Raw genomic sequence first — 22,850 nt, forward strand, 5'->3', positions numbered from 1 at the left:
AAACCACTGCAGTGAGAAGCCTGTTCACCGCAAAGAAGAGTAGCCCCCACTCGCCACAACTAGAGAAAGCCCGCGCGCAGCAACAAAGACCCAATGCAGCCAAAAATAAATAAATAAATAAATAAAATTTAAAAAAAAAAGAATGATCTTGTATCAAATCAACATGTTGTAGACCTTAAATTTACATAGTGTTATAGGTCAAGTATATGTCAATAAACCTGAAAAAAATTAAAAATACATAGATACTTAAAAGCGATCTCACGTCTTTTCCCTCTTGGAGACAAAGCCATAGGAGGTGGGCAGGGCAGGTCTCACCTCCACGTTGTAGATTAGAAAATGGAGGTTGAGGGAGGCCAGCACTTGTGCCCAGGCCTCCCAGTCCTGAGCCTTTGGACTCTTAGTTGGGGGCCACAGTGGTATTTTGACTGGGCCCTGGCAGGCACAGAGACTCAATTGAATGAGTATTCATTCGTATTATCATATAATCTTTTCTCACTAACGTGTTGTCATTATTATACACAGTGATTTTTATGAACATCAGTGCTCGTCATTTGCCATAGTGGGGAGGTGACTTCAAAGACCACAGCGTACTTGGCCTTGTATTAAGTGAGCTCGAACACTTGTGCTTCTGGGGTTCTTGTGTCTGCTTTTCATGGGTTTTCGTACCCTGTGCTGGGTACATGCGTTCTCCATTCATCCGCCCAGCAGCGTCATGCTGTCACGTGGCTCCGCATTTGATGAAAGAGGGAAAGGACGCTACAGAGGCTGTGAACTCAGTGCCCAGGTCAGAGCCACCTCAGAGGTGCGCCTGCCCCGGAGCACATGCTGTCACCCACCACACTTACCTTCCCGCTTCTGTTTATTTTATTTTATTTTTCTCTTCTAACAGCTTTATTGAGATAGAATTCATCTATGAAACAATTCATTCATTGAAAGTGGACAGTTCTGTAGCTTTTGCTCTATTACATTTTTAGCTTCCTTTTACAGGTCTTGTTTCTCAGGTGCTATGAACTGAGAGACCAGGTAGCAAGTGTGCTGGGATTGTGTGTAAAATTGGAGAAGGTTGATTCTGAGTAAAGGCTCAGAGCTCTCCCAGGAGGCGGGTGTCCAAGCTTCATTGTGGAGACTCTGGCAGCTCTTTGGCTGTCCTGAGATCCTGTTTGCTTCCTTTGGGTTTTCAAGCCCCTGTGTTAGATTCTAGAATTGAGACTGTTGGGAAAATGACCTGCAGATGTGAGGTACCGGGGTGGTTTTCTTTACCTCTCACCTTTTGCTAAAGCTGTTTCTGGGTGATGACAAATCCAGTGCAAGCTACAGGACTGAAATAAAATATCTGAAGCTTTCTGTTTCCTTTAAGTGATATAACTATTTTTAGGTAAGCATTTAATGTTTTTAGATGTGGTGCGAATTAAGAAAAGACCAGTAAAGCAATTGGTTATTCTCATTGGCTCTGAATAGTCATCATCGTTAAATGTGTGTTTCTGGGCACACATGGAAATGGCAGGTGAACAAGCATCCCGTTTCAGCAAAATGAGATTCACTTCATCATGATTGTTAGTGCTCTCTTTTTTTTATAGTTTTAATTGTTTTGACATTTGGTTCTTTCTCGATAGCTTAAAATTTCTGAACCAACCGTAGGTGCTGTCATGGATTCATCCAGAAAACAAGACGGTCATCGTGCGTTGTAGTCAGCCTCTTGTTGGTATGAGTGGTAAACGAAATAAAGATGATGAGAAATATCTCGACGTCATCAGGGAGACGAATAGACAAATTAACAAACTCACAATCTATGATGCTAGACCCAATGTAAATGCAGTGGCCAACAAGGTAAGTATATTTAATGACATGGTAGAAACTTGCCTTACGTACAGTGTGCAGTGTTCTACATGAAGGTTGTTGCCATGGCGTATCAACATGTGGGTTTAAATTAAACTTCGCTTAAAGAGGAAAACGAGTTCACTGAACGTAGAAAGTAGGTTTAATCACAAAACATATCTTAAAAGTTGAATACATTAAAACCAAATGAAAATAAGCTTTAGGTAAACTAGAAGTCTAGAGCTGTAGTGAACTTGGGAAAGAGTTAGAATCTCTTTAGAGCCCTTTAGGCTGTTGACAGTCATTCTCAGTGTATACACTAGTGAGGCATCTGTGAGGATTGTGGGAAGCTGTAATTGTTAAAATCCTAAATTTGTAGCTTTATCTAAGCATTCTCTTCACTATACTCAGAAATGTGTGTTCTCATTTATATGAGACAATCCAAGAAATGAGTAGATCCATGTATGTGAATTTTACAGTTACACACATAATGGTAATATTTTCAAAGAAATCTGTCTCAAGGGTCTTCTTGGCCTTCTTAAGTAGAGTATGCAGACTGCCCCTAAAGTTGAATGACAAGGCAGTGTTGCCTGCAGGACCCCTCAGCAGATGCTCAAGGTGGAAGGCTGTTTGCCCCTGCACTACAGGGCCCAAGATTCAGAAATACCTTTGACATTCAGTTTCACCTTTTTGTTTTGTTTTTTTTTTTTTCCTTTCCTTCTCCCATTGCCAGCTGTCACTTATAAGTATTCACAGTGGGCCTGCCCCATTCCACCTTTCAGATGTATGGCTTCTTGTCAGATGTAGGCTTAAATTTCATCATCTTGAATATTTTGCTTATCCCAAGGTCATTTATCTGGCATCTTCAATTATTCAGAGCACAAGACAAGAATCTGAAAGCAAAACAAGTCCTCAAGCAGCTCAGATAGATGCAGTAGCTTCCTAAATGGACCCTGTGATGTCTGTCTACACAGGCACATGTGTGGGGCTCCACTCATAATTATTTGCACACAGATTGTGCACCTTACACATTTACTTTTGGACCCGGTATTTGTTACTGCAGTTGGTTTTGTTTTACATAACAAAACTGATATTGAAATTATTTGTAAAGCAATCAGGCAGTGAAATCGATAAATAGGTTAGGAAATACAAGACAACATTTAGGAAATTAAGTCTAAATATGAATATCTTGTTGTATTATCCTTACCTTTATATTTCTGTTCCTGCTATCCTTCAGGTATAATTCAGAGTTGAATACATGTATAAAATGAAGTATTTCCATGTATACATTTAGCCTGAAACAGATATCATATAACATTACAATGGGGTATTTAGAAAGAATATTTTAAAATATATAAAATGAATAACTTTATTGTATTAACTCTAAAGCTCATTGTTGTAGCAGTAGAATTCTTGAATGCCTTTTTAACACTCAGGAAATACGGCTGTGTTTCTAGTCCATTTAGGAATGAAGGGAAGGAAAAAATTAAGGAAAAAAACCTAGGCTTGAAAGATCTGTGCATCATTCTATAAAAAAAACACACTCAGGTTCCCCTCCTCCCTCGGCTGTGTCTTCCTAGTCATCTGTATCCATAGCAACAGGCTGTGTACGTGGTTGTACTAGGTAATGTGGGTTGTTCTTTTTTGTTGAAGAGAACTGAAAAGAAAACTTCAAAACTAATCAGAGATGTGGAATTTGAACTTTTGGGAACTCAGTCTATGCTTGACTAATTGATTTTTACCCTTCTGAATTCTCTCCTCTTTGGACCTAATTGTTCTGCCCTTGTGGATATTTAGAAATTTACAACCCCATAATGTAACAAGCAACACTGCACCATTTTAAATGAAACAAAAAAACAAACAAAGGAAACCTAGAGGCAGATAAGATCCAGCAGCCTGTGATGAATTAAAGTGGGACTGTGTCAATGTCTGTTTTTGGCAGAAACTTTGGCAATGAGTTATTACTTTTTCCTCCTATCATCTTCAGTGATCTATGAAAGAAGCTCCAGAGTTAGGAATGTCTTTGAAAATCACTAACTGTTTACAAACCACATGTACAGAGAAACAGGTCATGTGTCCGTGGGAGGGTAACGTGTGTCATCGTTGTGTGAGAGGCTTGCAGATCCAGTTCACAACAGTGACTGCCAGGGGGATAGGTGCACCTCTGTTGTGACCTCTGATGGCAGCTGCAAGGTGTTATTCCCTGAGGTAGGGGTAACCAAGGAGAGGGGAATATGACCCATTTGTATATGGATTCATTAGCTGATAACTATTTAAAAACAACAAAGTGAACGTTTATTGTCTACTTACTACTGATGCCATTTGCAGCAAGCTTTAAAAACACATTTCTGTCTAAATAAAGTACAATTTCTTACCTAGAGTCTGTGGAGATCAAGGCTTCTGGCTTGTACATAGGTCTCCAGGTTTGAAGTTCAAGTGGTAGCCTTACTTCTACTGCAGGAAACCTTCTCTGTGACTAACCCCGGAAAAAAACCATAGGATGTGTTGGCCCTTCTGTCCCGAGCTACAAGTTTATATTCCTTCTATTGTAAATGAAAAGAGAAGAGGTATTCCGTGGCAATGGCAGGCATGTCGCTTGTCTGTCCGTTCCCTGCAGGCACTGCCAAGATAGTACAACTTGGCTTTGACTATTTATTTACCTTTACTGGTGAGTTTACATATTCATATGTTTTTATGATGTTAATTAGCATCCTTCCATTTCAGCGTGCTTTCTTCGCAGGTCCGTGAATAATTCAACTTTTTCTTAAAAGGCCAGAGGCCACATGTTCCATGGCATTTTAAAGCATTAAGCAGAATGCAGCCAGGTTCCTAAACAAAGCTGGAGCGTTTCTTTTTGTCTTCGTGGAAAACGGGCATCTTCACGACCCTGTGAAAGGGAAGTGACGCCCACCCTAGCGGGTGGATGCTGGTAGGCGCCGCGGCAGGTGGTAGCCATCTCGTCCCCACTTGAAACCTTTTGTCCCTCGAGGGCCCACCACGTGCAGCGCTGTCCCTGGTGTTTGCATAGCACACAGACAGTCATGGGGCACTAGAAAAGGTTCAGGCTGTGAAGTCAGATGACTTAAATTCTGCTGCTTACCTCTGACTTTGGGGGTAGTTAAATAGCATCTCTTCTCATTTTCAAAATGGAGATAGTAATACCTGTCTTGCAGCATTGCTGTAAGAGTTAGATAAAATTATGTAAAGCAAGAATCACAGTATCTGGGATGTCAGAGGGGCTCATTAAATGGTGGCTGGTGTTAGCTGTTATAGAGCCTGGCTCCTTTTAATCTTATGAGACCTAGGTAGTAGTATCCCCTGTTCTACAGGAGACAACATTGAGGCGCAGAGAGGTTAAGTGCCTTGCCCCAGATCACACAGCAAAGAGGGGCTGAAACTGAGCTATCGACCTGGGTCTGTCTGTCTCCAAAGCCTGTCGTTTTCCTCTACCCATCCAGTCCCGTGGGAGCCTGCCCCTGAAGAGCACTGTTCAAATCCGATGGAAGACAGCGACCATTCACACCCTGCTCTTGCCTTTCCAGATCTGGAAGAAGAGCTAGTAATTATAGAACATTTTGAAAATGACTTTTTCTCGCAAATACAGATCCTCAGGAAATTGCCAGCTCGCCATCTTTTTTCCCTAGCTCAAAGTGTGACTAATGTTGTTGAGGCCTAGTGTCAGATAGGAAGTCAGGTCACATCAATGATTGTATCTAAGTTGCAAGTTTTTAGGTTGAGATTTGGAGGACCAATAACCTTTGAAATATTTGTGTAAGTTACTGAAGAAATAGAAAACCCAACTTACTGTTTTGTGTATCTTACTGTTTCTTAGGCAACAGGAGGAGGATATGAAAGTGATGATGCATATCATAACGCCGAACTTTTCTTCTTAGACATTCATAACATTCATGTCATGCGAGAATCTTTGAAAAAAGTCAAAGACATTGTTTATCCTAATGTGGAAGAATCTCACTGGTTGTCCAGTTTAGAATCTACTCACTGGTTGGAACATATCAAGGCAAGTATATTTTTTTGAAAAAAGATACACATATATAAAAAAGAAAGTAATGGTTTAGTGGATCAGGAAATTTTTTTGATTCCTTAAATTAAAAAAAAAACTGAACAGTGAGAGAGAGAATATTTGTTGTATATGGCTCTACATTTGACAATTTTGTGTTTCTTTACAATTTGCTTACCTAAATTAAAGATTTCACAATATTATCTCCAGAATATTTTTTAGAGTTTGTAGAGATGTCACTTTCCAACTCGTCAATAGCAAGTAGTTGAGCCTTTCACCCAGGTTTATTTAGGAGTAGATAATTTATTATTGAACCATTACTGGGTATGACCCTCAAGAACCTAGAGCAATTGTTTTTATTGAAACTTATCTCAAATTGACTTTGTTTAAAGAATGAGTTTTGTGTTTTTATTATACTCAATCCTTCATCTTGATAGAGGCATCAAAAACCTCCATTCTTTTAAAAGTACTTGAAGTTGGGACTTCCCTGGTGGCACAGTGGTTAAGAATCTGCCTGCCAATGCAGGGGACACAGGTTCGATCCCTGGCCCGGGAAGATCCCACATGCCGCGGAGCAACTAAGCCCGTGCGCCACAACTACTGAGCCTGTGCTCTAGCGCCCGCGAGCCGCAACTACTGAGCCCTTGTGCCACAACTACTGAAGCCTGCACGCCCAGAGCCCATGCTCCACAACAAGAGAAGCCACCGCAATGAGAAGCCCACGCACCGCAACGAAGAGTAGCCCCCGCTCGCTGCAACTAGAGAAAGCCCGTGCGCAGCAACAAAGACCCAACGCAGCCAAAAATAAATAGATAAAATAAATAATAATTTTTAAAAAAAGTACTTGAAAATGACATATACATATTTTCAAAATAAAATATTAAAAAAAAAAAGTACTTGAAGTTATGTGAGGGAACTAACAATTTTAGAAGTCACCATTTAGTTCTATAAACAAACAAAAAGCCAACCTTAAATAGGTGAATTATTAAGATAGAGTGTTTTCTAGTCAAAATTTATTTTCCAACTTGATAGGAGTTATAATTTTAGTTAGTCTCTTGAACTTTTGGGTTTTTTTTCATAATTTATCATCCTCAAAAATGAATTGCAAAAAATCTAATTGTGACAACTAAATGTAATATGGTATCCTGGGTAGGATTCTGGACTAGAATAAGAGAACATTAGGTAAAAACTAAGGAAATATGAATAAAGCATGGCCTTCGTTAAAATTAAGTTTATTAATAATTTAATAATATATCTATATTGGTTCATAGTTGTGACAGATGTACCATACTATTCTAAGATGTCAGTAATAGGGGAAATTGGGTCGAGTATATGGGAACCTTCTGTAGTACCTTTATAACTTTTCTGTAGATTTTGAGAATGGCTCTTCAAGGGCTTTTTATAGACAAAGCAAAAAGATACAGTTTAGGTGGGTTTAAATTTTTTTTTTAATTTTATTTATTTATTTATTTATTTATGGCTGTGTTGGGTCTCCGTTTCTGTGCGAGGGCTTTCTCTAGTTGCGGCAAGCGGGGGCCACTCTTCATCGCGGTGCGCGGGCCTCTCATTATCGCGGCCTCTCTTGTTGCGGAGCACAGGCTCCAGACGCGCAGGCTCAGTAATTGTGGCTCACGGGCCTAGTTGCGCCGCGGCATGTGGGATCTTCCCAGACCAGGGCTCGAACCCGTGTCCCCTGCATTGGCAGGCAGATTCTCAACCACTGTGCCACCAGGGAAGCCCTAAATTTTTTTTTTTAATTAATTTATTTTTTGGCTGCGTTGGGTCTTCGTTGCTGCGCGCGGGCTTTCTCTAGTTGCGGCGAGCGGGGGCTGCTCTTCGTTGCGGTGTGTGGGCTTCTCATTGCGGTGGCTTCTCTTGTTGTGGAGCACAGGCTGTAGAGCTCACAGGCTTCACCAGTTGCAGCGTGTGGGCTCAGTAGTTGTGGCTCGAGGGCTCTAGAGCGCAGGCTCAGTAGTTGTGGCTTCACTAGTTGCAGCGCGTGGGCTCAGTAGTTGTGGCTCGAGGGCTCTAGAGCGCAGGCTCAGTAGTTGTGGCTCACAGGCTTAGTTGCTCCGCGGCATGTGGGATTTTCCCAGACCAGGGCTCGAACCCGTGTCCCCTGCATTGGCAGGTGGATTCTTAACCACTGCGTAGGTGGTTTTACTTTTTTAAAGGAAATAACCACACAGGTCTGAAAAGGTAAATATACTGGTTGGGGGTACCATTCACTCCTCACTTGAGCAAGAAAAGAACCACAGTTATGTGACTGGCTCAAGGTGAGACATGTTGAAAATGGAGTGAGGTTTCAAACCCAGGCCTGTGGTCATGGAGCCTAACCAGTACAGGCTACAACATGGATGAACCTCGAAAACATTCTGTGAGTGAAAGAAGCCAGACATAAAAGACCACCTAATGTAGAATTCCATTTCTATGAAATTTCTAGTAAAGGCAAAACTGTAGAGACAGAAAGCAAATCAGTGGTTGTCTGGGGCTGAGGGTGGGAACAGAGATTGGCACCCGGAACTATTTTGGGTAATAGAACTGCTGTGCCACTGGATGGTGGTGATGGTCGCAAAACTGTATAAATTTATTAAACCTTATCGAAGTGTACACTTACAGGTAAATTCTACTGTTTGTAAAGTATACTTCTGTAAATACTTAAATCATCAAAAAATGACATCAGAGCAGTAGCTCTTTGTATGCATACATTTAGTCACTGCTAGGTCTCAAATTTCTACCAGAGGCTGTCAGTTTATCTTTAGGTAAGGATTCTGCTATTTATGAGCCACATAAGAGTTCATATCTTGTCAATTTAAAGGCCAGAAGGTGACTTCCATTGTATCATGCCTTTAAGGTCTAGACTGGACTTCTTGGGCCAGTGATTTTTCTAATGTGATCACTGTTATGGGTTGCACTGTGTCCTCCCAAAGTTTATATGTTGACGTCCTGACCCCCAGTACCTTAGGGTGTGACCTTATTTGCAAATAGGGTCACTGCAGATGTGGTTGGTTAAGATGAGGTCTGACTGGAATAGGGTGGGCCCTTCATTCGATAAGGCTGGTGTCCTTATGAAAAGGGGAAATTTGGACACAGATACATGCTCAGGGAAAATACCATCTGAAGATTGGAGTTATGCTGCCAGAAGGCAAGGAACTACCAGAAGCTTTGAGACAGGCCTGGAACAGGTCCTTCCCTAGAGCCTTCAGAGGGCGCATGACCCTGCCCACACCTTGATCTTGGACTTCCAGCCTCCAGAAATGGGAGATAATACATTTCTGTCATTTAAGCCACCCAGTCTGTGTGACTTTGTTACGACAGCCCTAGTGAACTCGTACAATCACATATGTGAAAGAAAGCTTGAAATGCAGTTTGGCTTTTCGTGTATTTGTCTTTTTAATACCTACTTGCATTCGAAGGCAGTTTCTATAGAGGAAAAGCAACAGACCCTGCAGCTTCTGGCCTTCCGTTTTCAGAACTCTTTCTGTTCTAGACGTTAATAGTATTTTAAAACGGACTTTAACTAGGGCTAAAAGCTGTAAGTTCAAATCTAAGCAGTCCCTTCCAGCTAGCTACTGACTCGCATGTTTTTCTTTGGCAGCTCGTTTTGACGGGAGCCATCCAGGTCGCAGACAGGGTTTCTTCAGGGAAGAGCTCGGTGGTGGTGCACTGCAGCGACGGATGGGACAGGACTGCCCAGCTGACGTCCCTGGCCATGCTGATGTTGGACAGTTATTACCGGAGCATCGAGGGCTTTGAAATATTGGTCCAAAAAGAATGGATCAGTTTTGGACATAAATTCGCATCTGTAAGTAAACAATAAAGCTAGTTTTTTAAATGTCTGATCACCACTGTCTGGGATTAAAAAAACTATTTGTGAAACCAGTGATTTCCTTTTAAAAAGAAAATCTGAGGAGTGTAATAAAAAACACTCTGCAGGTTTGAAAACGTGTGACGCCTTGGGTTTAGCCAGTCTTTTTAGGAGACATGTTTGTCCATCTGCGCTATTTACAGTTTCGCTTGAAAGTAATACAAAAAGTGTTTAAATTGAAATTGTGCAAAAGAAGGAAGATACTCCTTTCTCAGCTAATATTATAACTATTAGAGCCAAATATTTTGTAGAAATGCTAGACTTTCTGTTGAGGCTTTTACTATTCTCTGATAGACATTTTGAAAACCAAAAGAACCTATTAAAATTCCTATTTCTTTTGAAAACCAAAAGAACCTATTAAAATTCCTATTTCCTATTTTCCTAAAGAACCTATTAAAATTAAATTTCCTATTGAAAGGGTGTCTTGTTTCCAGACACCCTTTGAATAAGCATTTTGAACAAGTTCCGCACATGGTTCTCATGAAGAGAATCCATAGACAGTTTCAGAAACACTGCTGTGTAGCCTTGTAGCCTTCATCTAAATTTCACAAATAGTGTGAATGGCATCGTCAAGTAGAAAGAGTCATTGTTTAGTAAATGAATAAATGGTGAGGTTTTTGTCTTGTTTTTGAGAAAGAATCTTTTTTTAAAGAACTTTTAATTATAATAATCACACCCTTTTGGACATGGTTTCAAGACTTGAAACTTTGGGATTGGTCCCTTAGCAACTGGTAACTTAACTCTACCTGCAGCTGCCCACGACTTGTACAAAATTCCAATCGGATAAAATAGTTGTCATGTTCACATAGCATCATGATGCTTTCTCAGTTTGTATTGATATATTATAGAAGTTTATATACTTAATTTCCGTTACTTTGAAACCATACGTTATTTTCTGTATTGCCATGGGAAAAAAAATACTATTCACTCTCTGAGAAGCTTGGCGTTTGGAACGCAGATTGCTGAGTTGTGATTGTCACATTTTGTGAGTTATATGCTTCCTCAGTTTTGTACCCAGAGATTAAAACAAATCATCACTTCCTTTCAGAGAATAGGTCATGGCGACAAAAACCACGCCGACGCTGACCGATCTCCTATTTTTCTCCAGTTTATTGATTGTGTATGGCAGATGTCAAAACAGGTAAGGGATATTAGGATGAAAATACATCTGACTTAATGTTTAAATATTTTGATATAATATCTGGGATTTGCCTCAGAGTAACACAGGGTAGAGATAGAGATGCAACAAGTTTGGCCACGTGCAAATAATTGTTGAAGCCGGGTGATGGGTACACGGGGTTCACTTTTTTTATTCTCACTACTATTTATATTGACTGGGAGTTTTCATAATAAAGTTTTAAAATTTTAATATTTAACTGTACTCTCTCTGCTAATGGAGGAGCAGCATAATTGACAATAGCAAGTCGTCTTTTTCAATTCATCCTACGCTGGCATTTGTGTATAGGCGTGTCTGCTACCTTAGACTACCATAAATAATTAAACCATCCTGTGTGTCCTGTACGCTCAGGAGAGCCCAGAAAATGGGCTTATTTTCCCTTTTTCCCTCTTTATTCCTTTACTTGACGCTCAGTTAAGCTCTTCAGCCCTGTGCAAAGCACCAACAGGTGAGCTGTAGTGCGCCACAGACCACAGCCTCAGCTGTCCTCCTGGAACATTAATGCACCTCTTCTCAGCTCTATGCGAGATCAGCCCCAAGTTTTCATGCATTGTTTGCTTGTTTGTTTTTGTCTAGTTCCCTACAGCTTTTGAATTCAATGAACGGTTTTTGATTGTAATTTTGGATCATCTGTATAGTTGCCGCTTCGGTACTTTCTTATACAACTGTGAATCCGCTCGAGAGAAACAGGTGAGTGCTTAACATCTTTAACATCTTTTTAGTTAAAGACTCACCAAAATGTGTTTAGTCTGCTGTGAAATAACAAAGAATTTGATAGCTTGGTTTGTGGTTAAGGCAAAGTTTCTCATTCTGTATCCCAAGCTTGGGCGTTTTCACTTCAACCAGGGGTTATTGAGTGTGTGGTGTTTATTTCAGGGGTAAGACATTGATTTTGCCTTCAGGGAGTAGGAGTGACTCTTTTGTTGAGGTATAGATGATTTACAATATTGTATAAGTTTCAGGTGTACAACACAGTGATTCAATAGTTTTATAGATTATACTCCATTTAAAGTTATTACAAAATAACAGCTATATTTCCCTGTGCTACACATAGCTTATAGCTTATTTATTTTATACCTAATAGTTTGTACGTCTTAATCCCCTACCCCTATCTTGCCCCTCCCACCTTCCCTATCCCCGCTAGTAACCACCAGTTCGTTCTCTATATTGGTGAGTTTGTTTCTGTTTTGTTACATTTGCTCACTTTTGTTTTATAGATTCCTCATATAAGTGGACACATACAGTATTTGTCGTTCTCTGTCTGACTTATTTCACTTAGCATAATACCCTGCAGGTCCATCCGTTTTGCTGCAAATGGCATTATTTCATTCTTTAATGGCTGAGTAATATTCCATTGTATATACATAGCACATCTTCTTTATCCAGTCATCTGTTGATGGACAGTTAGGTTGCTTCCATATCTTGGCTATTGGAGTAGGAATTGCTGTTAAAGGCATGCAAGGTCACCCTCCCAAAATGCCATAAAAATGTCAGTAAGGGAAATTTTTTTTTAAAAGGCATAAACCCACAAGAACAGGGGGAAATAAGGAAGGCGACACAGCAACAAACTTGGAAGCTGGAAACTTAGTAGATAAGTGGGAAATAACTTTACTTGAGAAAAGTGACTCGCAAACCAGCGGTGGGGAAGCCAAGAACCAGGCCACTTTGCGTTACAGCAACCCCGTATGACTCGGGTTCTGGGGCAAAGGTGTACCAGCGTATGGGGCAAAGAGGGAAGGGTAAGATAACCTGAAGGGAAAAAACAAAAAAGATAACCTGAAGGTCTGTTTAGAATAAGCAGGTAGCTTTCCCAGATCACCTCCACTTGTCTCTGGAGTTAAGGACAGAGGTTTCTTCTCGAGAGAGGGTGAGAGTAGGTATCCGGGCTGGGGACCTGAGTGTCCTCAGGGGATGAGGTGAATGGGAAGAGCTGGTCTGTGAGAGACCCAGCCCATGTCCCCTGCTCACTCCCAGCATTCTGGCAGCAGGTCCTTATCTTTCAGATGAGAGCCTGTTGGCAAGAATGGGGAGAAAATGGAACCCTTGGATGTTGCTAGTGGTATGTACCCAAGAGGAGTGAAAACGGGTTCAAACAAAAACTTAGACACAGATGTTCATGGCAGCCCTACTCAGAATAGCTAAAAGACGTCAACAACCCCACTGTCCATCAGCTGATGAATAGATGAACTAAATGTGGTCTATCCATTCAATGGAATATTATTCAGCCATCAAAAGGAATGACATTCTGACCCATGCCACAAATGGATGAACCTTGAAAACATGCTAAGTGAAAGAGCCAGACACAAAAGGCACATATTGTATGATTCCATTTATATGAAATGTCCAGGAAAACAAGTCCATAGAGACAGAAAGCAGATTTGTGGTTGACAGGGGCCGGAGGGAGGGGAGAATGGGGAATGACTTCTTAATGTGTACAGGGTTTCCTTTGGGGATGATGAAAATGTCTTTGAACTTCATAGAGGTGGCAGTTGCACAACATTGGGAAAGTACTAAAAGCCAGTGAACTGTAGACTTTAAAATGGTGAATGTTATGGTACGTGAACTACACTTCAATTTGGAAAAAAAAAAGAAGGAATCATCTCTAGAGAAGCTGACTAGCCCAAGAAGAAGGACCTAAAGATTACCAACAGCTAGGTTTCCCCATGGTGAAGCTCAAGTTGACAAGCCTCATGACTTCAGAGCTTACATAATAGCAACAAGCAGGAGGGAAATAAAACAGCTTGGAGAAAATAGTTACCATGTAGGGTGGGGAGAAACCTAGACAGGAAGCTATCAGTTAATATCCCAAGAAAGATAGGAAACTATTGGTACCATGAAATAATAACAGGATATTATTTAGAAGGAACATTTAGAGATAAGAAAACTTGAAATTAAAAACGTGCTATCAGGGACTTCCCTGGTGGCGCAGTGGTTAAGAATCCGCCTGCCAATGCAGGGGACACGGGTTCGAGCCCTGGTTGGGGAAGATCCCACGTGCCGCGGAGCAACTAAGCCTGTGCGCCACAACTACTGAGTCTGCGCTCTAGAGCCCGCGAGCCACAACTACTGAAGCCCTTGTGCCTAGAGCCCATGCTCCGCAACAAGAGAAGCCACCGCAATGAGAAGCTGGTGCGCCACAACAAAGAGTAGTCCCCCACTCGCCGCAACTAGAGAAAGCCCGCACGCAGCAACGAAGACCCAACGCAGCCAAAAAGAAATAAATGAATTAATTTAAAAAAATGTGCTATCAATAGAAATTTAAAATTCAGCAGAAGAGTTGTAAGATTAGGTTGAAGTCTCCCAAAAAGTAGGGCATAGAGACAGGTAGAAAATGGAGATAAGAACACTAGAAGATCAGTTCTGGAGTCCAATATCCAAATCATAGGAGTTCTAGAAAGAGAAAATAGGGAAAGAAGAGCAGGAAATCACCGGAATAATGTGAGAATATTTCCCAGAATTGAGGTGTGTGAGTTTCCACATTGAAAGGCCTACCGAGTGCCCAGGCACAGTGGACAAGAAGAGACCCACAGTAAAGCACATCTTTGTGAAGTCTCAGAACACCAGGGAGAAAGGAAATACCCTTCAGGCTTCCAAAGAGAAGAAGAGTGGGTTATTTGCAAAGAAACAGAAATCAGGAAGACTTTGAATTCTTCAGCAGCAATATTGGAAAGTAGAAGTCAGTGGAGCATTGCCTTCCGAATTTTAAAGGAAAATGATTTCAACCTAGAATCCTCTCGCCACCCAACTGTCAACCAGATGTGAAGTAGACCAAACATATCCTCAGACACACGTGGCATCAAGAAAGAAGACTGCTTGGAGTTCAGGAAGCCAGGAGCTCCAGCACAGAGAGGCCAGAGGGAAGCCTCAGAGGGCGAAACAGAAGAGACTTCCTGAATGAGAGCTGGGTGCATGGCGCGGGGGTGGCCGGGGCAGCTCCCTCCACCCAGGATGCACCTGGGGACTCCAGATGTGCTGAGTGTCCTGATCAAAGTTTTAAAGACATTGGAGGAAGAGTTTGGGGTTGAATGAGTGATAGATGCCAGGAGAAGTAAGCAAGCAGAATAGACAGCTGTTAAATTAAAGGAAAACAAAACCAAAAATAGGACAGGAAAAGAAATCAGAGTAGAAAAGACATGACTTACCTGGGAATAGCATTTGCTGAGTCATAGCAATCTAAACCCTAAACATGGATCTAACCAAAGCAACGCTGTAAACTGGGGGTCTGAGGCAGGGTAGAAGGTGTGAGCGCAGCAGGATGGGGAGGAGCCATTCTCACTGTGGCAGTGTCAGGAGTTAATGCCTGTAACTTTATAGTCAACAAGTAGCAAGAAAAGGGTGTTTCTCACAGGTACGGAGGTAAGTACCAAATAACCAAATCAATTTTAAAAATCAAACACAGTTGCTTGGGGGAGAAAGGTGAGAGACTACTTTTTTCATAACAAACCTTGTCAAGCTGTTTGACTTTAAATCAACTGTGTGTATGTATAAAAATAAAAACAAGCATGCAAATAAACACAAGGCAGTGTAGACTGTGGCATCAGAAAGGGACAAATGAAGTTTTAGGTGGATCCCAAGGAAGGCAAAATTATGCTGCTATTATTACCGTTCACATTCACGAAATGTGTATGTTCAAAAAATTTCTTCAGTCACTTATTTCAAGCTGTTCTTTTCAGCTTCCAGTTTTAGCTTACTGGTCCTTTCTCCTTGACGTCATTACTAGGAAGAGTTTCCAATTCTGCCTTCAGTAATTTTAATATTTGTATTTTTATTTCCCAAGTTTTGATTTTCCTCTACTTATGATCAAAATGGGTAAAAATCTATAGTTAAAAAACAATGAAGATGTGAATATCTGTATGAGATGATGGACACCAGACTGAAAATTGAAGATTCAGTGAAGTCAGTTATCCACGTGTTTCAAATATCTGGATACTGGCATGATGCATTAAACATCTGGATGTTTGATTAACATAACGCTTTGTCTAGATGCCTACTGTCAAGTAGACACAGGTTGAGATGTTGTAGTTCTAACAAACACAAAAATGGAAAAAGTCAGCGAGATCTTATGATAATTTTTCTTGCTGCTGAATTCAAAAGCGCGTACTGCCCATCTGTTCATACATGTTTTCCCTAGCCAGGAATAGTCTTCTTAGGTCAGTGAGTTGCATTTAATGTTAGAGCATCCTTCCCCTCTCTCTTCAGGCGGAAACAGTGGCTCTCAAGCCATTATCTATGCAAATATTGGGAAGTGGTGCTCAGCACTCCCAGGCGCAGAAGGCTTTTTGAGCTATCATGCTCAGCTGTATCGCCGCAGCCTGCAAAATGGTTTGTGTACCGGGGTGTGTTTTTACTTAGGCTTTCCACTTTCTCTTTCCTCTAGAAAGTTACAGAAAGAACTGTTTCTTTATGGTCGCTGATAAACAGTAATAAAGACAAATTCAAAAATCCCTTCTACACTAAAGAAATCAATCGAGTTTTATATCCAGTTGCCAGTATGCGTCACTTGGAACTTTGGGTGAATTACTACATTAGATGGAACCCCAGAATCAAGCAACAAGTAAGTGAAGTAGCGTTGTGAATTACAGTGATGTCGACTGAGTACTACTTCTGGACTTAAATAATGTTATGTAGTACATTTAAAAAAATTTTTATTTTATTTTAAATTTTTATTGGGGTATAGTTGATCTGCAATGTAGTGTTAGTTTCAGGTGTACAGCAAAGTGAATCTGTTATACATATACATATATCCACACTTTTTTAGATTCTTTTCCCATATAGGCCATTACAGAGTATTGAGTAGAGATCCCTGTGCTATACAGTAGCTCCTTATTAGTTATCTACTTTATATATAGTAGTGTGTATATGTCACTCCCAGTCTCCCAGTTTATCCCGTCCACCACCTTTCCCCCTTGGTAACCATAAGTTTATTTTCTACATCTGTGACTCTACTTCTGTTTTGTAACTAAGTTCGTTTATACCCTTTTTTAAGATTCCACTTACAAGTGATATCATATGATATTTGTCTTTCTGTGTCTTACTTCACTCAGTATGGACAATCTCTAGGTCCATCTATGTTGCTGCAAATGGCATTATTTTGTTCTTTTTTATGGCTTTTCAAAAATATTATGAAAGGAAAAATAGCAGACTAAAAAAATGACACTTGCTTTTATTTTTTTTATTTTTTATTTTTTGAGTTCACTTGGCTCAACTATTTTATTGACTTAAGCATCTGTTTTTAATGGGTTTTTTTTAACATCTTTATTGGAGTATAATTGCTTTACATTGTCGTTAGTTTCTGCTGTATAACAAAGTGAATCAGCTATACGTCTACATATATCCCCGTATCTCCTCCCTCTTGCGTCTCCCTCCCTCCCACCCTCCCTATCTGACCCCTCTAGGTGGTCACAAAGCACCAAGCTGATCTCCTTGTGCTATGCGGCTGCTTCCCACTAGCTATCTATTTTACATTTGGTAGTGTATATATGTCCATGCCACTCTCTCACTTTGTCCCAGCTTACCCTTACTCTTCCCTGTGTCCTCAAGTCCATTCTCTAGCATGTCTGCGTCTTTATTCCCGTCCTGCCCCTAGGTTCTTCATAACCATTTTTTTTTTGTTTTTCAGATTCCATATATATGTGTTAGCATACGGTATTTGTTTTTCTCTTTCTGACTTACTTCACTCTGTACGACAGACTCTAGGTCCATCCACCTCACTACAAATAACTCAATTTCGTTTCTTTTTATGGCTGAGTAATATTCCATTGTATATATGTGCCACATCTTCTTCATCCATTCATCTATGACACTTGCTTTTAAACACAACTTTAGTTAAAAATTGTTTTTAATTACTAAACCATTTATTTTAAAAATTTTATTTATTTATTTATTTATTATTTTTGGCTGTGTTGAGTCTTTGTTGCTGCACGCGGGCTTTCTCTAGTTGCAGCGAGTGGGGGCTACTCTTTTGTTGCGGTGCGCAGGCTTCTCATTGCAGTGGTTTCTCTTGTTGTGGAGCATGGGCTCTAGGAGCGTGGGCTTCAGTAGTTGTGGCTCGTGGGCTCAGTAGTTGTGGCTCACGGGCTCTAGAGCGCAGGCTCAGTAGTTGTGGCGCGTGGGCATAGTTACTCCGCGGTGTGTGGGATCTTCCTGGACCAGGGCTCGAACCCGTGTCCCCTGCATCAGCAGGCAGATTCTTAACCATTGTGCCACCAGGGAAGCCCCACTAAACCATTTATTTTGATTGGTGTTAAACTTATATTTTTTCCTGACAACATGAATAATACAATTTTTTTTTTTTTACTAAGATGTAAACTAATTTAAAGCTCTGGAAAATTTCTGAGTTTTGATTGTCAAGGATTTTCTTTAATCATTATAAGTTGTTAGCCATCATAAGAAGGTTCTTTCCAGCGACTAGACTGAGATGATCCTTTAAGGAAAAGGAACATTTTCTACTCTCTGTTCAGGTGTATGTACTTGTCAGCTAATATCAGAGTGCTCTTTACTGAAGGTCTTTACTTCTAAAGTAAAGATAATTGATCTGTCAAAGGATAGTACAGTCATTTGGCCATTTCTCGGTCCAACATGGCAATGGTGATTTTTGAAGCGAAAGACTGCACATTTTATTAAAGGCACAGTCAGGCTTTCCCTTCTCCCAGCCTCACTGCATCCAAGATCAGAAGGAAAGTCCAGCCTGTTTGTGAGGGCTCAGAAGTATGTCCACTGAGCCATTTGTTCTAAGTGCTCTAAATAGTCAATATTTGCGATTGCTCTCTGTAAAGGTTTGCACGTTTTCCTGCAGTCCCAGGCCAGTCTTGCGTAAGCAGCAGCTTAATCCCGCTACAAATAGTCGGGCAACAGCAGGGCCCGGTGCTCAGTCTGTCCCTCGGTTTGTTTATTCCACTCTGGCAGCTGGCCACACTCCAGTGTGTGTGTGCTCTCTCTTCCCACTGGGGAAATGCACGTTTAAGCTGGCCCTCTTGTTTCAAGGTCTCTGCTTGCTTGCATGAAAGCCTTTTGCAATTTCGTAATGGTTGAAATGTGTAGTCTTTTGGAAAGTGACAGATTCCAGGGCTTGAGAACATTCACTTGTTTAGTTTGGGATTTGAGAAGCACACAGAGGGAATGCCTTTAGCGTAGCTCCAGCATTTGGAATATCAAGTAAAGAGGAAATGGGAATTTTTACAGGGTTCTAAGCAGTGTTACATGGGCGTGTTCCTTTTCTGATTAAAAAATATAGATGAGCACTGTTTGTCCTATAAATTTCACCTTTTCTGTATTCATCATGGCTTTTTAAAAAACTATTGTTTTTTAGAAAATGTTGACAATTTCTGTACAGATTCTGTAATCTCCCGTCACCCATTTGTACTTGGAGAAATTCTTGAAATTGCAGGCATTTAGAGCAATTCATTTATGATATACAAAGGTAATGACAATTGTGTGACAAGTCAAGTTTGCAGGGACATCATTGGCAGAACTTACTGTGATGTGCTTCTCCCCCTTATTCTCCCAGAGCTTAGCAAAATGGAACTGGGCCAGGTAGGAATGCATATTTGTTTGATTGAGGTTTTTATTTTGAGACACTGATTGGTGTGTTTTAGGATCTGTGACATTTACCCCAAGAAAATAACTTACCCTTTCTATATAGATTTTCTGAACGTCAAGGGTCCTACACGTGTCTTTATTGTCGCTCGGCACCTTGTGTTTTCATCTACGAAATACTGAGCGTTCCCATGCATCAGGCACTGGGGGGACCCAGAAATTAAGAAGAGGTGGTCTCTGCCCACAAGGAGCTTCCAGACTGGCAGGGGCGCCCAGGAACATAAGCTGATGATGATAAACAGTCGAGGAGAAATGTGGAAACGGAAGTGTGAATGAAGTGCATCAGGTTTCCCGAAAGATCTTATGCAGGACATTATTTCATACAGAAATAGATTACAGTCCAATCACATAGGACTTTGCAAATTATATAACGTAGACCTAAAAGAATATATTTAACCACTGAAATCGTTACTCAGTTGTGTGGCCCAGTTGGTATACAGGCAGTTACTGTGGTAAACTATCAGACCGATGCTTACATTTGACAAGCTATGAATAAGCAAACTTGGTACTTTTATGTAATATGAGGAAGTTGCTCATGCCGAAAGCCAAAGGATAATTTAGTCACGTAAACCTGAGTGGGACCTTCGGCTGCTGGTGAGTCGTGTATTGTCCTTTGGGGACCTCTGCACTCCACGTGGCTGTGAACCAGAGTTGCCCCGGGCAGTTCCCATTTTGCTTAGGATGACAACGAGGACAGACATTCACAGGCTTACCTGGGTGGGGTTTAAGTCATTTCTGATAGAAAAGTTAGAACATCATGCTTCATTCCCCAAGGGAGATGTCGAGGTGTGGGATTTATAGTCACTTGACTACGAATTTCATTTCTCATCATTGTGTCCTTTGATACACTGTCACAAATGCACTCTTTCTTTCTATTACATCCTCTAAATTGGTTTTGTTTGTTTATAGACTAATGACTTCTACATATTTTGTACCCATTACTAGATCGAATTGTCTTTTTATTTCTAATAGTTTTCTAACTCTATAGCCTCGTCATCAGCAAAAATGATTGTTTTACCTCTCATTTCTTTGTCTTGTCTTAATTGTACTTGCTGGTACAATAACAAACAGATTCTAACAGTCATATGGGAAAGAGAGGTTTTCAAAATAGCCAAGACCAGAAACAGAGCATGGAGGTTCGGAGACTGGGGAGGGTGAGAAGGTGGCGGAGGGGAAAGAATGGACTGTTGATGGTAAATGTTTACTGGTAGGTGGTGCTGGCACAGCAGATGTCACACGTCCGCACAGACCTCCCGTTCCCCAAACCTGCTCCCCCCGCCGGCTTCCTCATCGCAGCGCTCGGCGGCTCCATCCTACACGCCCCGCCCAGAAACCTTACAGTCATCCTCCCGCCCGCCCACTTGAAAAAAACAGCTTCATTGAGGTGTAACTGACATACAGTAATCTGTACACGTTCAAAGTGTGCAGTGCGGTCGGTTTTCACATGTGTCGATACCTGTGACACTGTGACCACAGTCGAGATTGTGAACATACCCGTCCCCAGCAAACGCTCTTGTCACTACAGGTGAGCTTCCGTTTTCCAGACAGTCACCCTTGTCTCCCTGCTCTCTCATCCCAGGCTGTCAGGAGAGCCTGCTGGGCTCGGCCTTCAGAAACCCGTCCAGCCTCCGAGCCTGGGGCCATGCGTTGCTGCAGAGCCTTCCAGCTGGACTCTCTGATTCTCAGCTTGCTTCCTTCTAGTCTGTTCTCAACACGGCAGCCGAAGTGCTCCTTGTGAAATATACCCCCCAGATGCCAGCACTCCTCTCCTCAGCGCCGTCCTGGCAGCCGCTCGCCTCCCCCGGGGTCAAAGCCCAAGGCCAAAGGCCAAGGCCCAAAGCCTCAGACCTCTGAGGCCTTGTGTGGCCCCCGCCCCACGCCTGACCTCTCTGACCTCCCGGCCTCCTCACCGGCGACTCCTTCTCACACACCCTGACTTGGCCACACTGGGCTCCTTGCTCAGCCTCAAGACACTCAAGCATCTGCTTGGTCGCCTCCCTCAAGCGCTCCCCCAAGAGGCACCTCCTCAGGCGGGCCACCCCGACCACCCTGTTGAGAGTGTAGCCAGCGTGTCCCCGTCCCTCTCACCCTGCTCTCCTTTTCCGTAGTCCTCATCACCTTCCACGTCCCATGTACCTCACAGGTTGTCTTCGTTGTTTGTCTCCCCCTGCTGGAAGAGAAACACCATAAAAGTGGGCATTTGGGCCTCCTTTGTCCGCTGACGGATCCTGAGCACCTAGAGCAGTGTCCGGCCCTCGGTGGAGCACATTCAGAGAAAAATGGGCAAAGGGTATTAACGGGCAGTGCCCGGCACTTACCGGGTGTCAGGTGCTCTACCAAGCTTTCCTGTTCTAATGCCAATATGCATTCTGGAGAAAACCTTACATTCTGCAAAGTCATGCAGTAAAAAGAACAGGGACTTACAGGAGGGATGGGGCTAGGAGGTAGGAGGAGACCCCTCCAAACCCGTGCACCTCTGTAACCAGAGCACTGATGAAAGCAGCAATCAGGCCTTGGCAACCCGTAGTGGGTTGAATGGTGGCCTCCAAAAGACACATCCACTTGGAACCTGTCAGTGTGACCTTATTTGGAAAAAGGGTCTTTAGGGATATAATTAAGTTCAGGATCTCAAAATGAGATCCTCCTGGATTTAGTCAGGCCCTAAATCCAATGATACGTCTCCTCAGAAGAGAAGAGAGGAAGATTTGAAAGACAGACAGGATGAGGCCATGTAAAAACAGGGAATGATTGGAGTGATGTGGCCACAAGCCAAGGAAACCTAGAGCTGCCAGAAGCTAGAAGAGGCAAGGAAGGCTCCTCCCCTAGAGCCTGCAAAGGGAGTGTGGCCCTGCTGACAGCCTGATTTGGGGCTTTCTGCCCTGCAGAACTGTGAGAAAATAAATTTCTGTTGTTTTAAACCATCAAGTTGATGTTCATTTGTTATGGCAGCCACAGGAAACTCATACACAGTCTTAAACCCCAGGGCTCCTGCCCCCTTCTCTGAGATGCAGGTCCTGGAGAGCATCTGCTTCTGATACAGACCATTCTCCTGACCAGTACAAGTCAGATCCAGGGTATAGCCTTCTTCATCAGCGTAGCGTCTTCGCAGCTTCCTTGTTGGTACTCGCAGCTTCAGCAGATAGCTTAATGCAGTGGAAAGCAGGACAGTTCTAGAAGCCACTAGCCATAAAGGAAGGCACTTCTGTAGACTTTCAGCTTTCTTCTTAATGTCTTCATATATTGCTCAAGCTTTCTAGAAGCTTGCCCTTGATCACTTCAGAACCTTAACGTGTTGGCAAGGGAGTCGAGGGTCTGTTCTGTTGTATATTTTGGCCTGGGTGGTGATTACAGTAGTGTATATGTATGCAAAGATTCAT

General features: G+C 42.0%; 1 protein-coding gene across 6 annotated transcripts in view; it reads left to right on the plus strand.

The window, feature by feature from the left end:
* MTM1 (myotubularin 1) overlaps positions 1-22,850 on the plus strand; it is a 112,147-nt gene that overhangs the window by 86,478 nt on the left and 2,819 nt on the right. For 5 of the 6 annotated variants that reach the window (XM_061179438.1, XM_061179441.1, XM_061179439.1 and 2 more), the window contains 6 exons: positions 1,639-1,827; positions 5,648-5,833; positions 9,432-9,638; positions 10,750-10,842; positions 11,455-11,568; positions 16,256-16,432. In XM_061179438.1, coding sequence (XP_061035421.1) covers positions 1,639-1,827; positions 5,648-5,833; positions 9,432-9,638; positions 10,750-10,842; positions 11,455-11,568; positions 16,256-16,432 — 966 coding nt within the window. The remainder of the gene's footprint in view (positions 1-1,638; positions 1,828-5,647; positions 5,834-9,431; positions 9,639-10,749; positions 10,843-11,454; positions 11,569-16,255; positions 16,433-22,850) is intronic. The other variant, XM_061179443.1, reaches the window with a different exon arrangement.

Source organism: Eubalaena glacialis, chromosome X (assembly GCF_028564815.1).
Source record: "Eubalaena glacialis isolate mEubGla1 chromosome X, mEubGla1.1.hap2.+ XY, whole genome shotgun sequence".
In the NCBI taxonomy this organism is placed as follows: Eukaryota; Metazoa; Chordata; class Mammalia; order Artiodactyla; family Balaenidae; genus Eubalaena; species Eubalaena glacialis.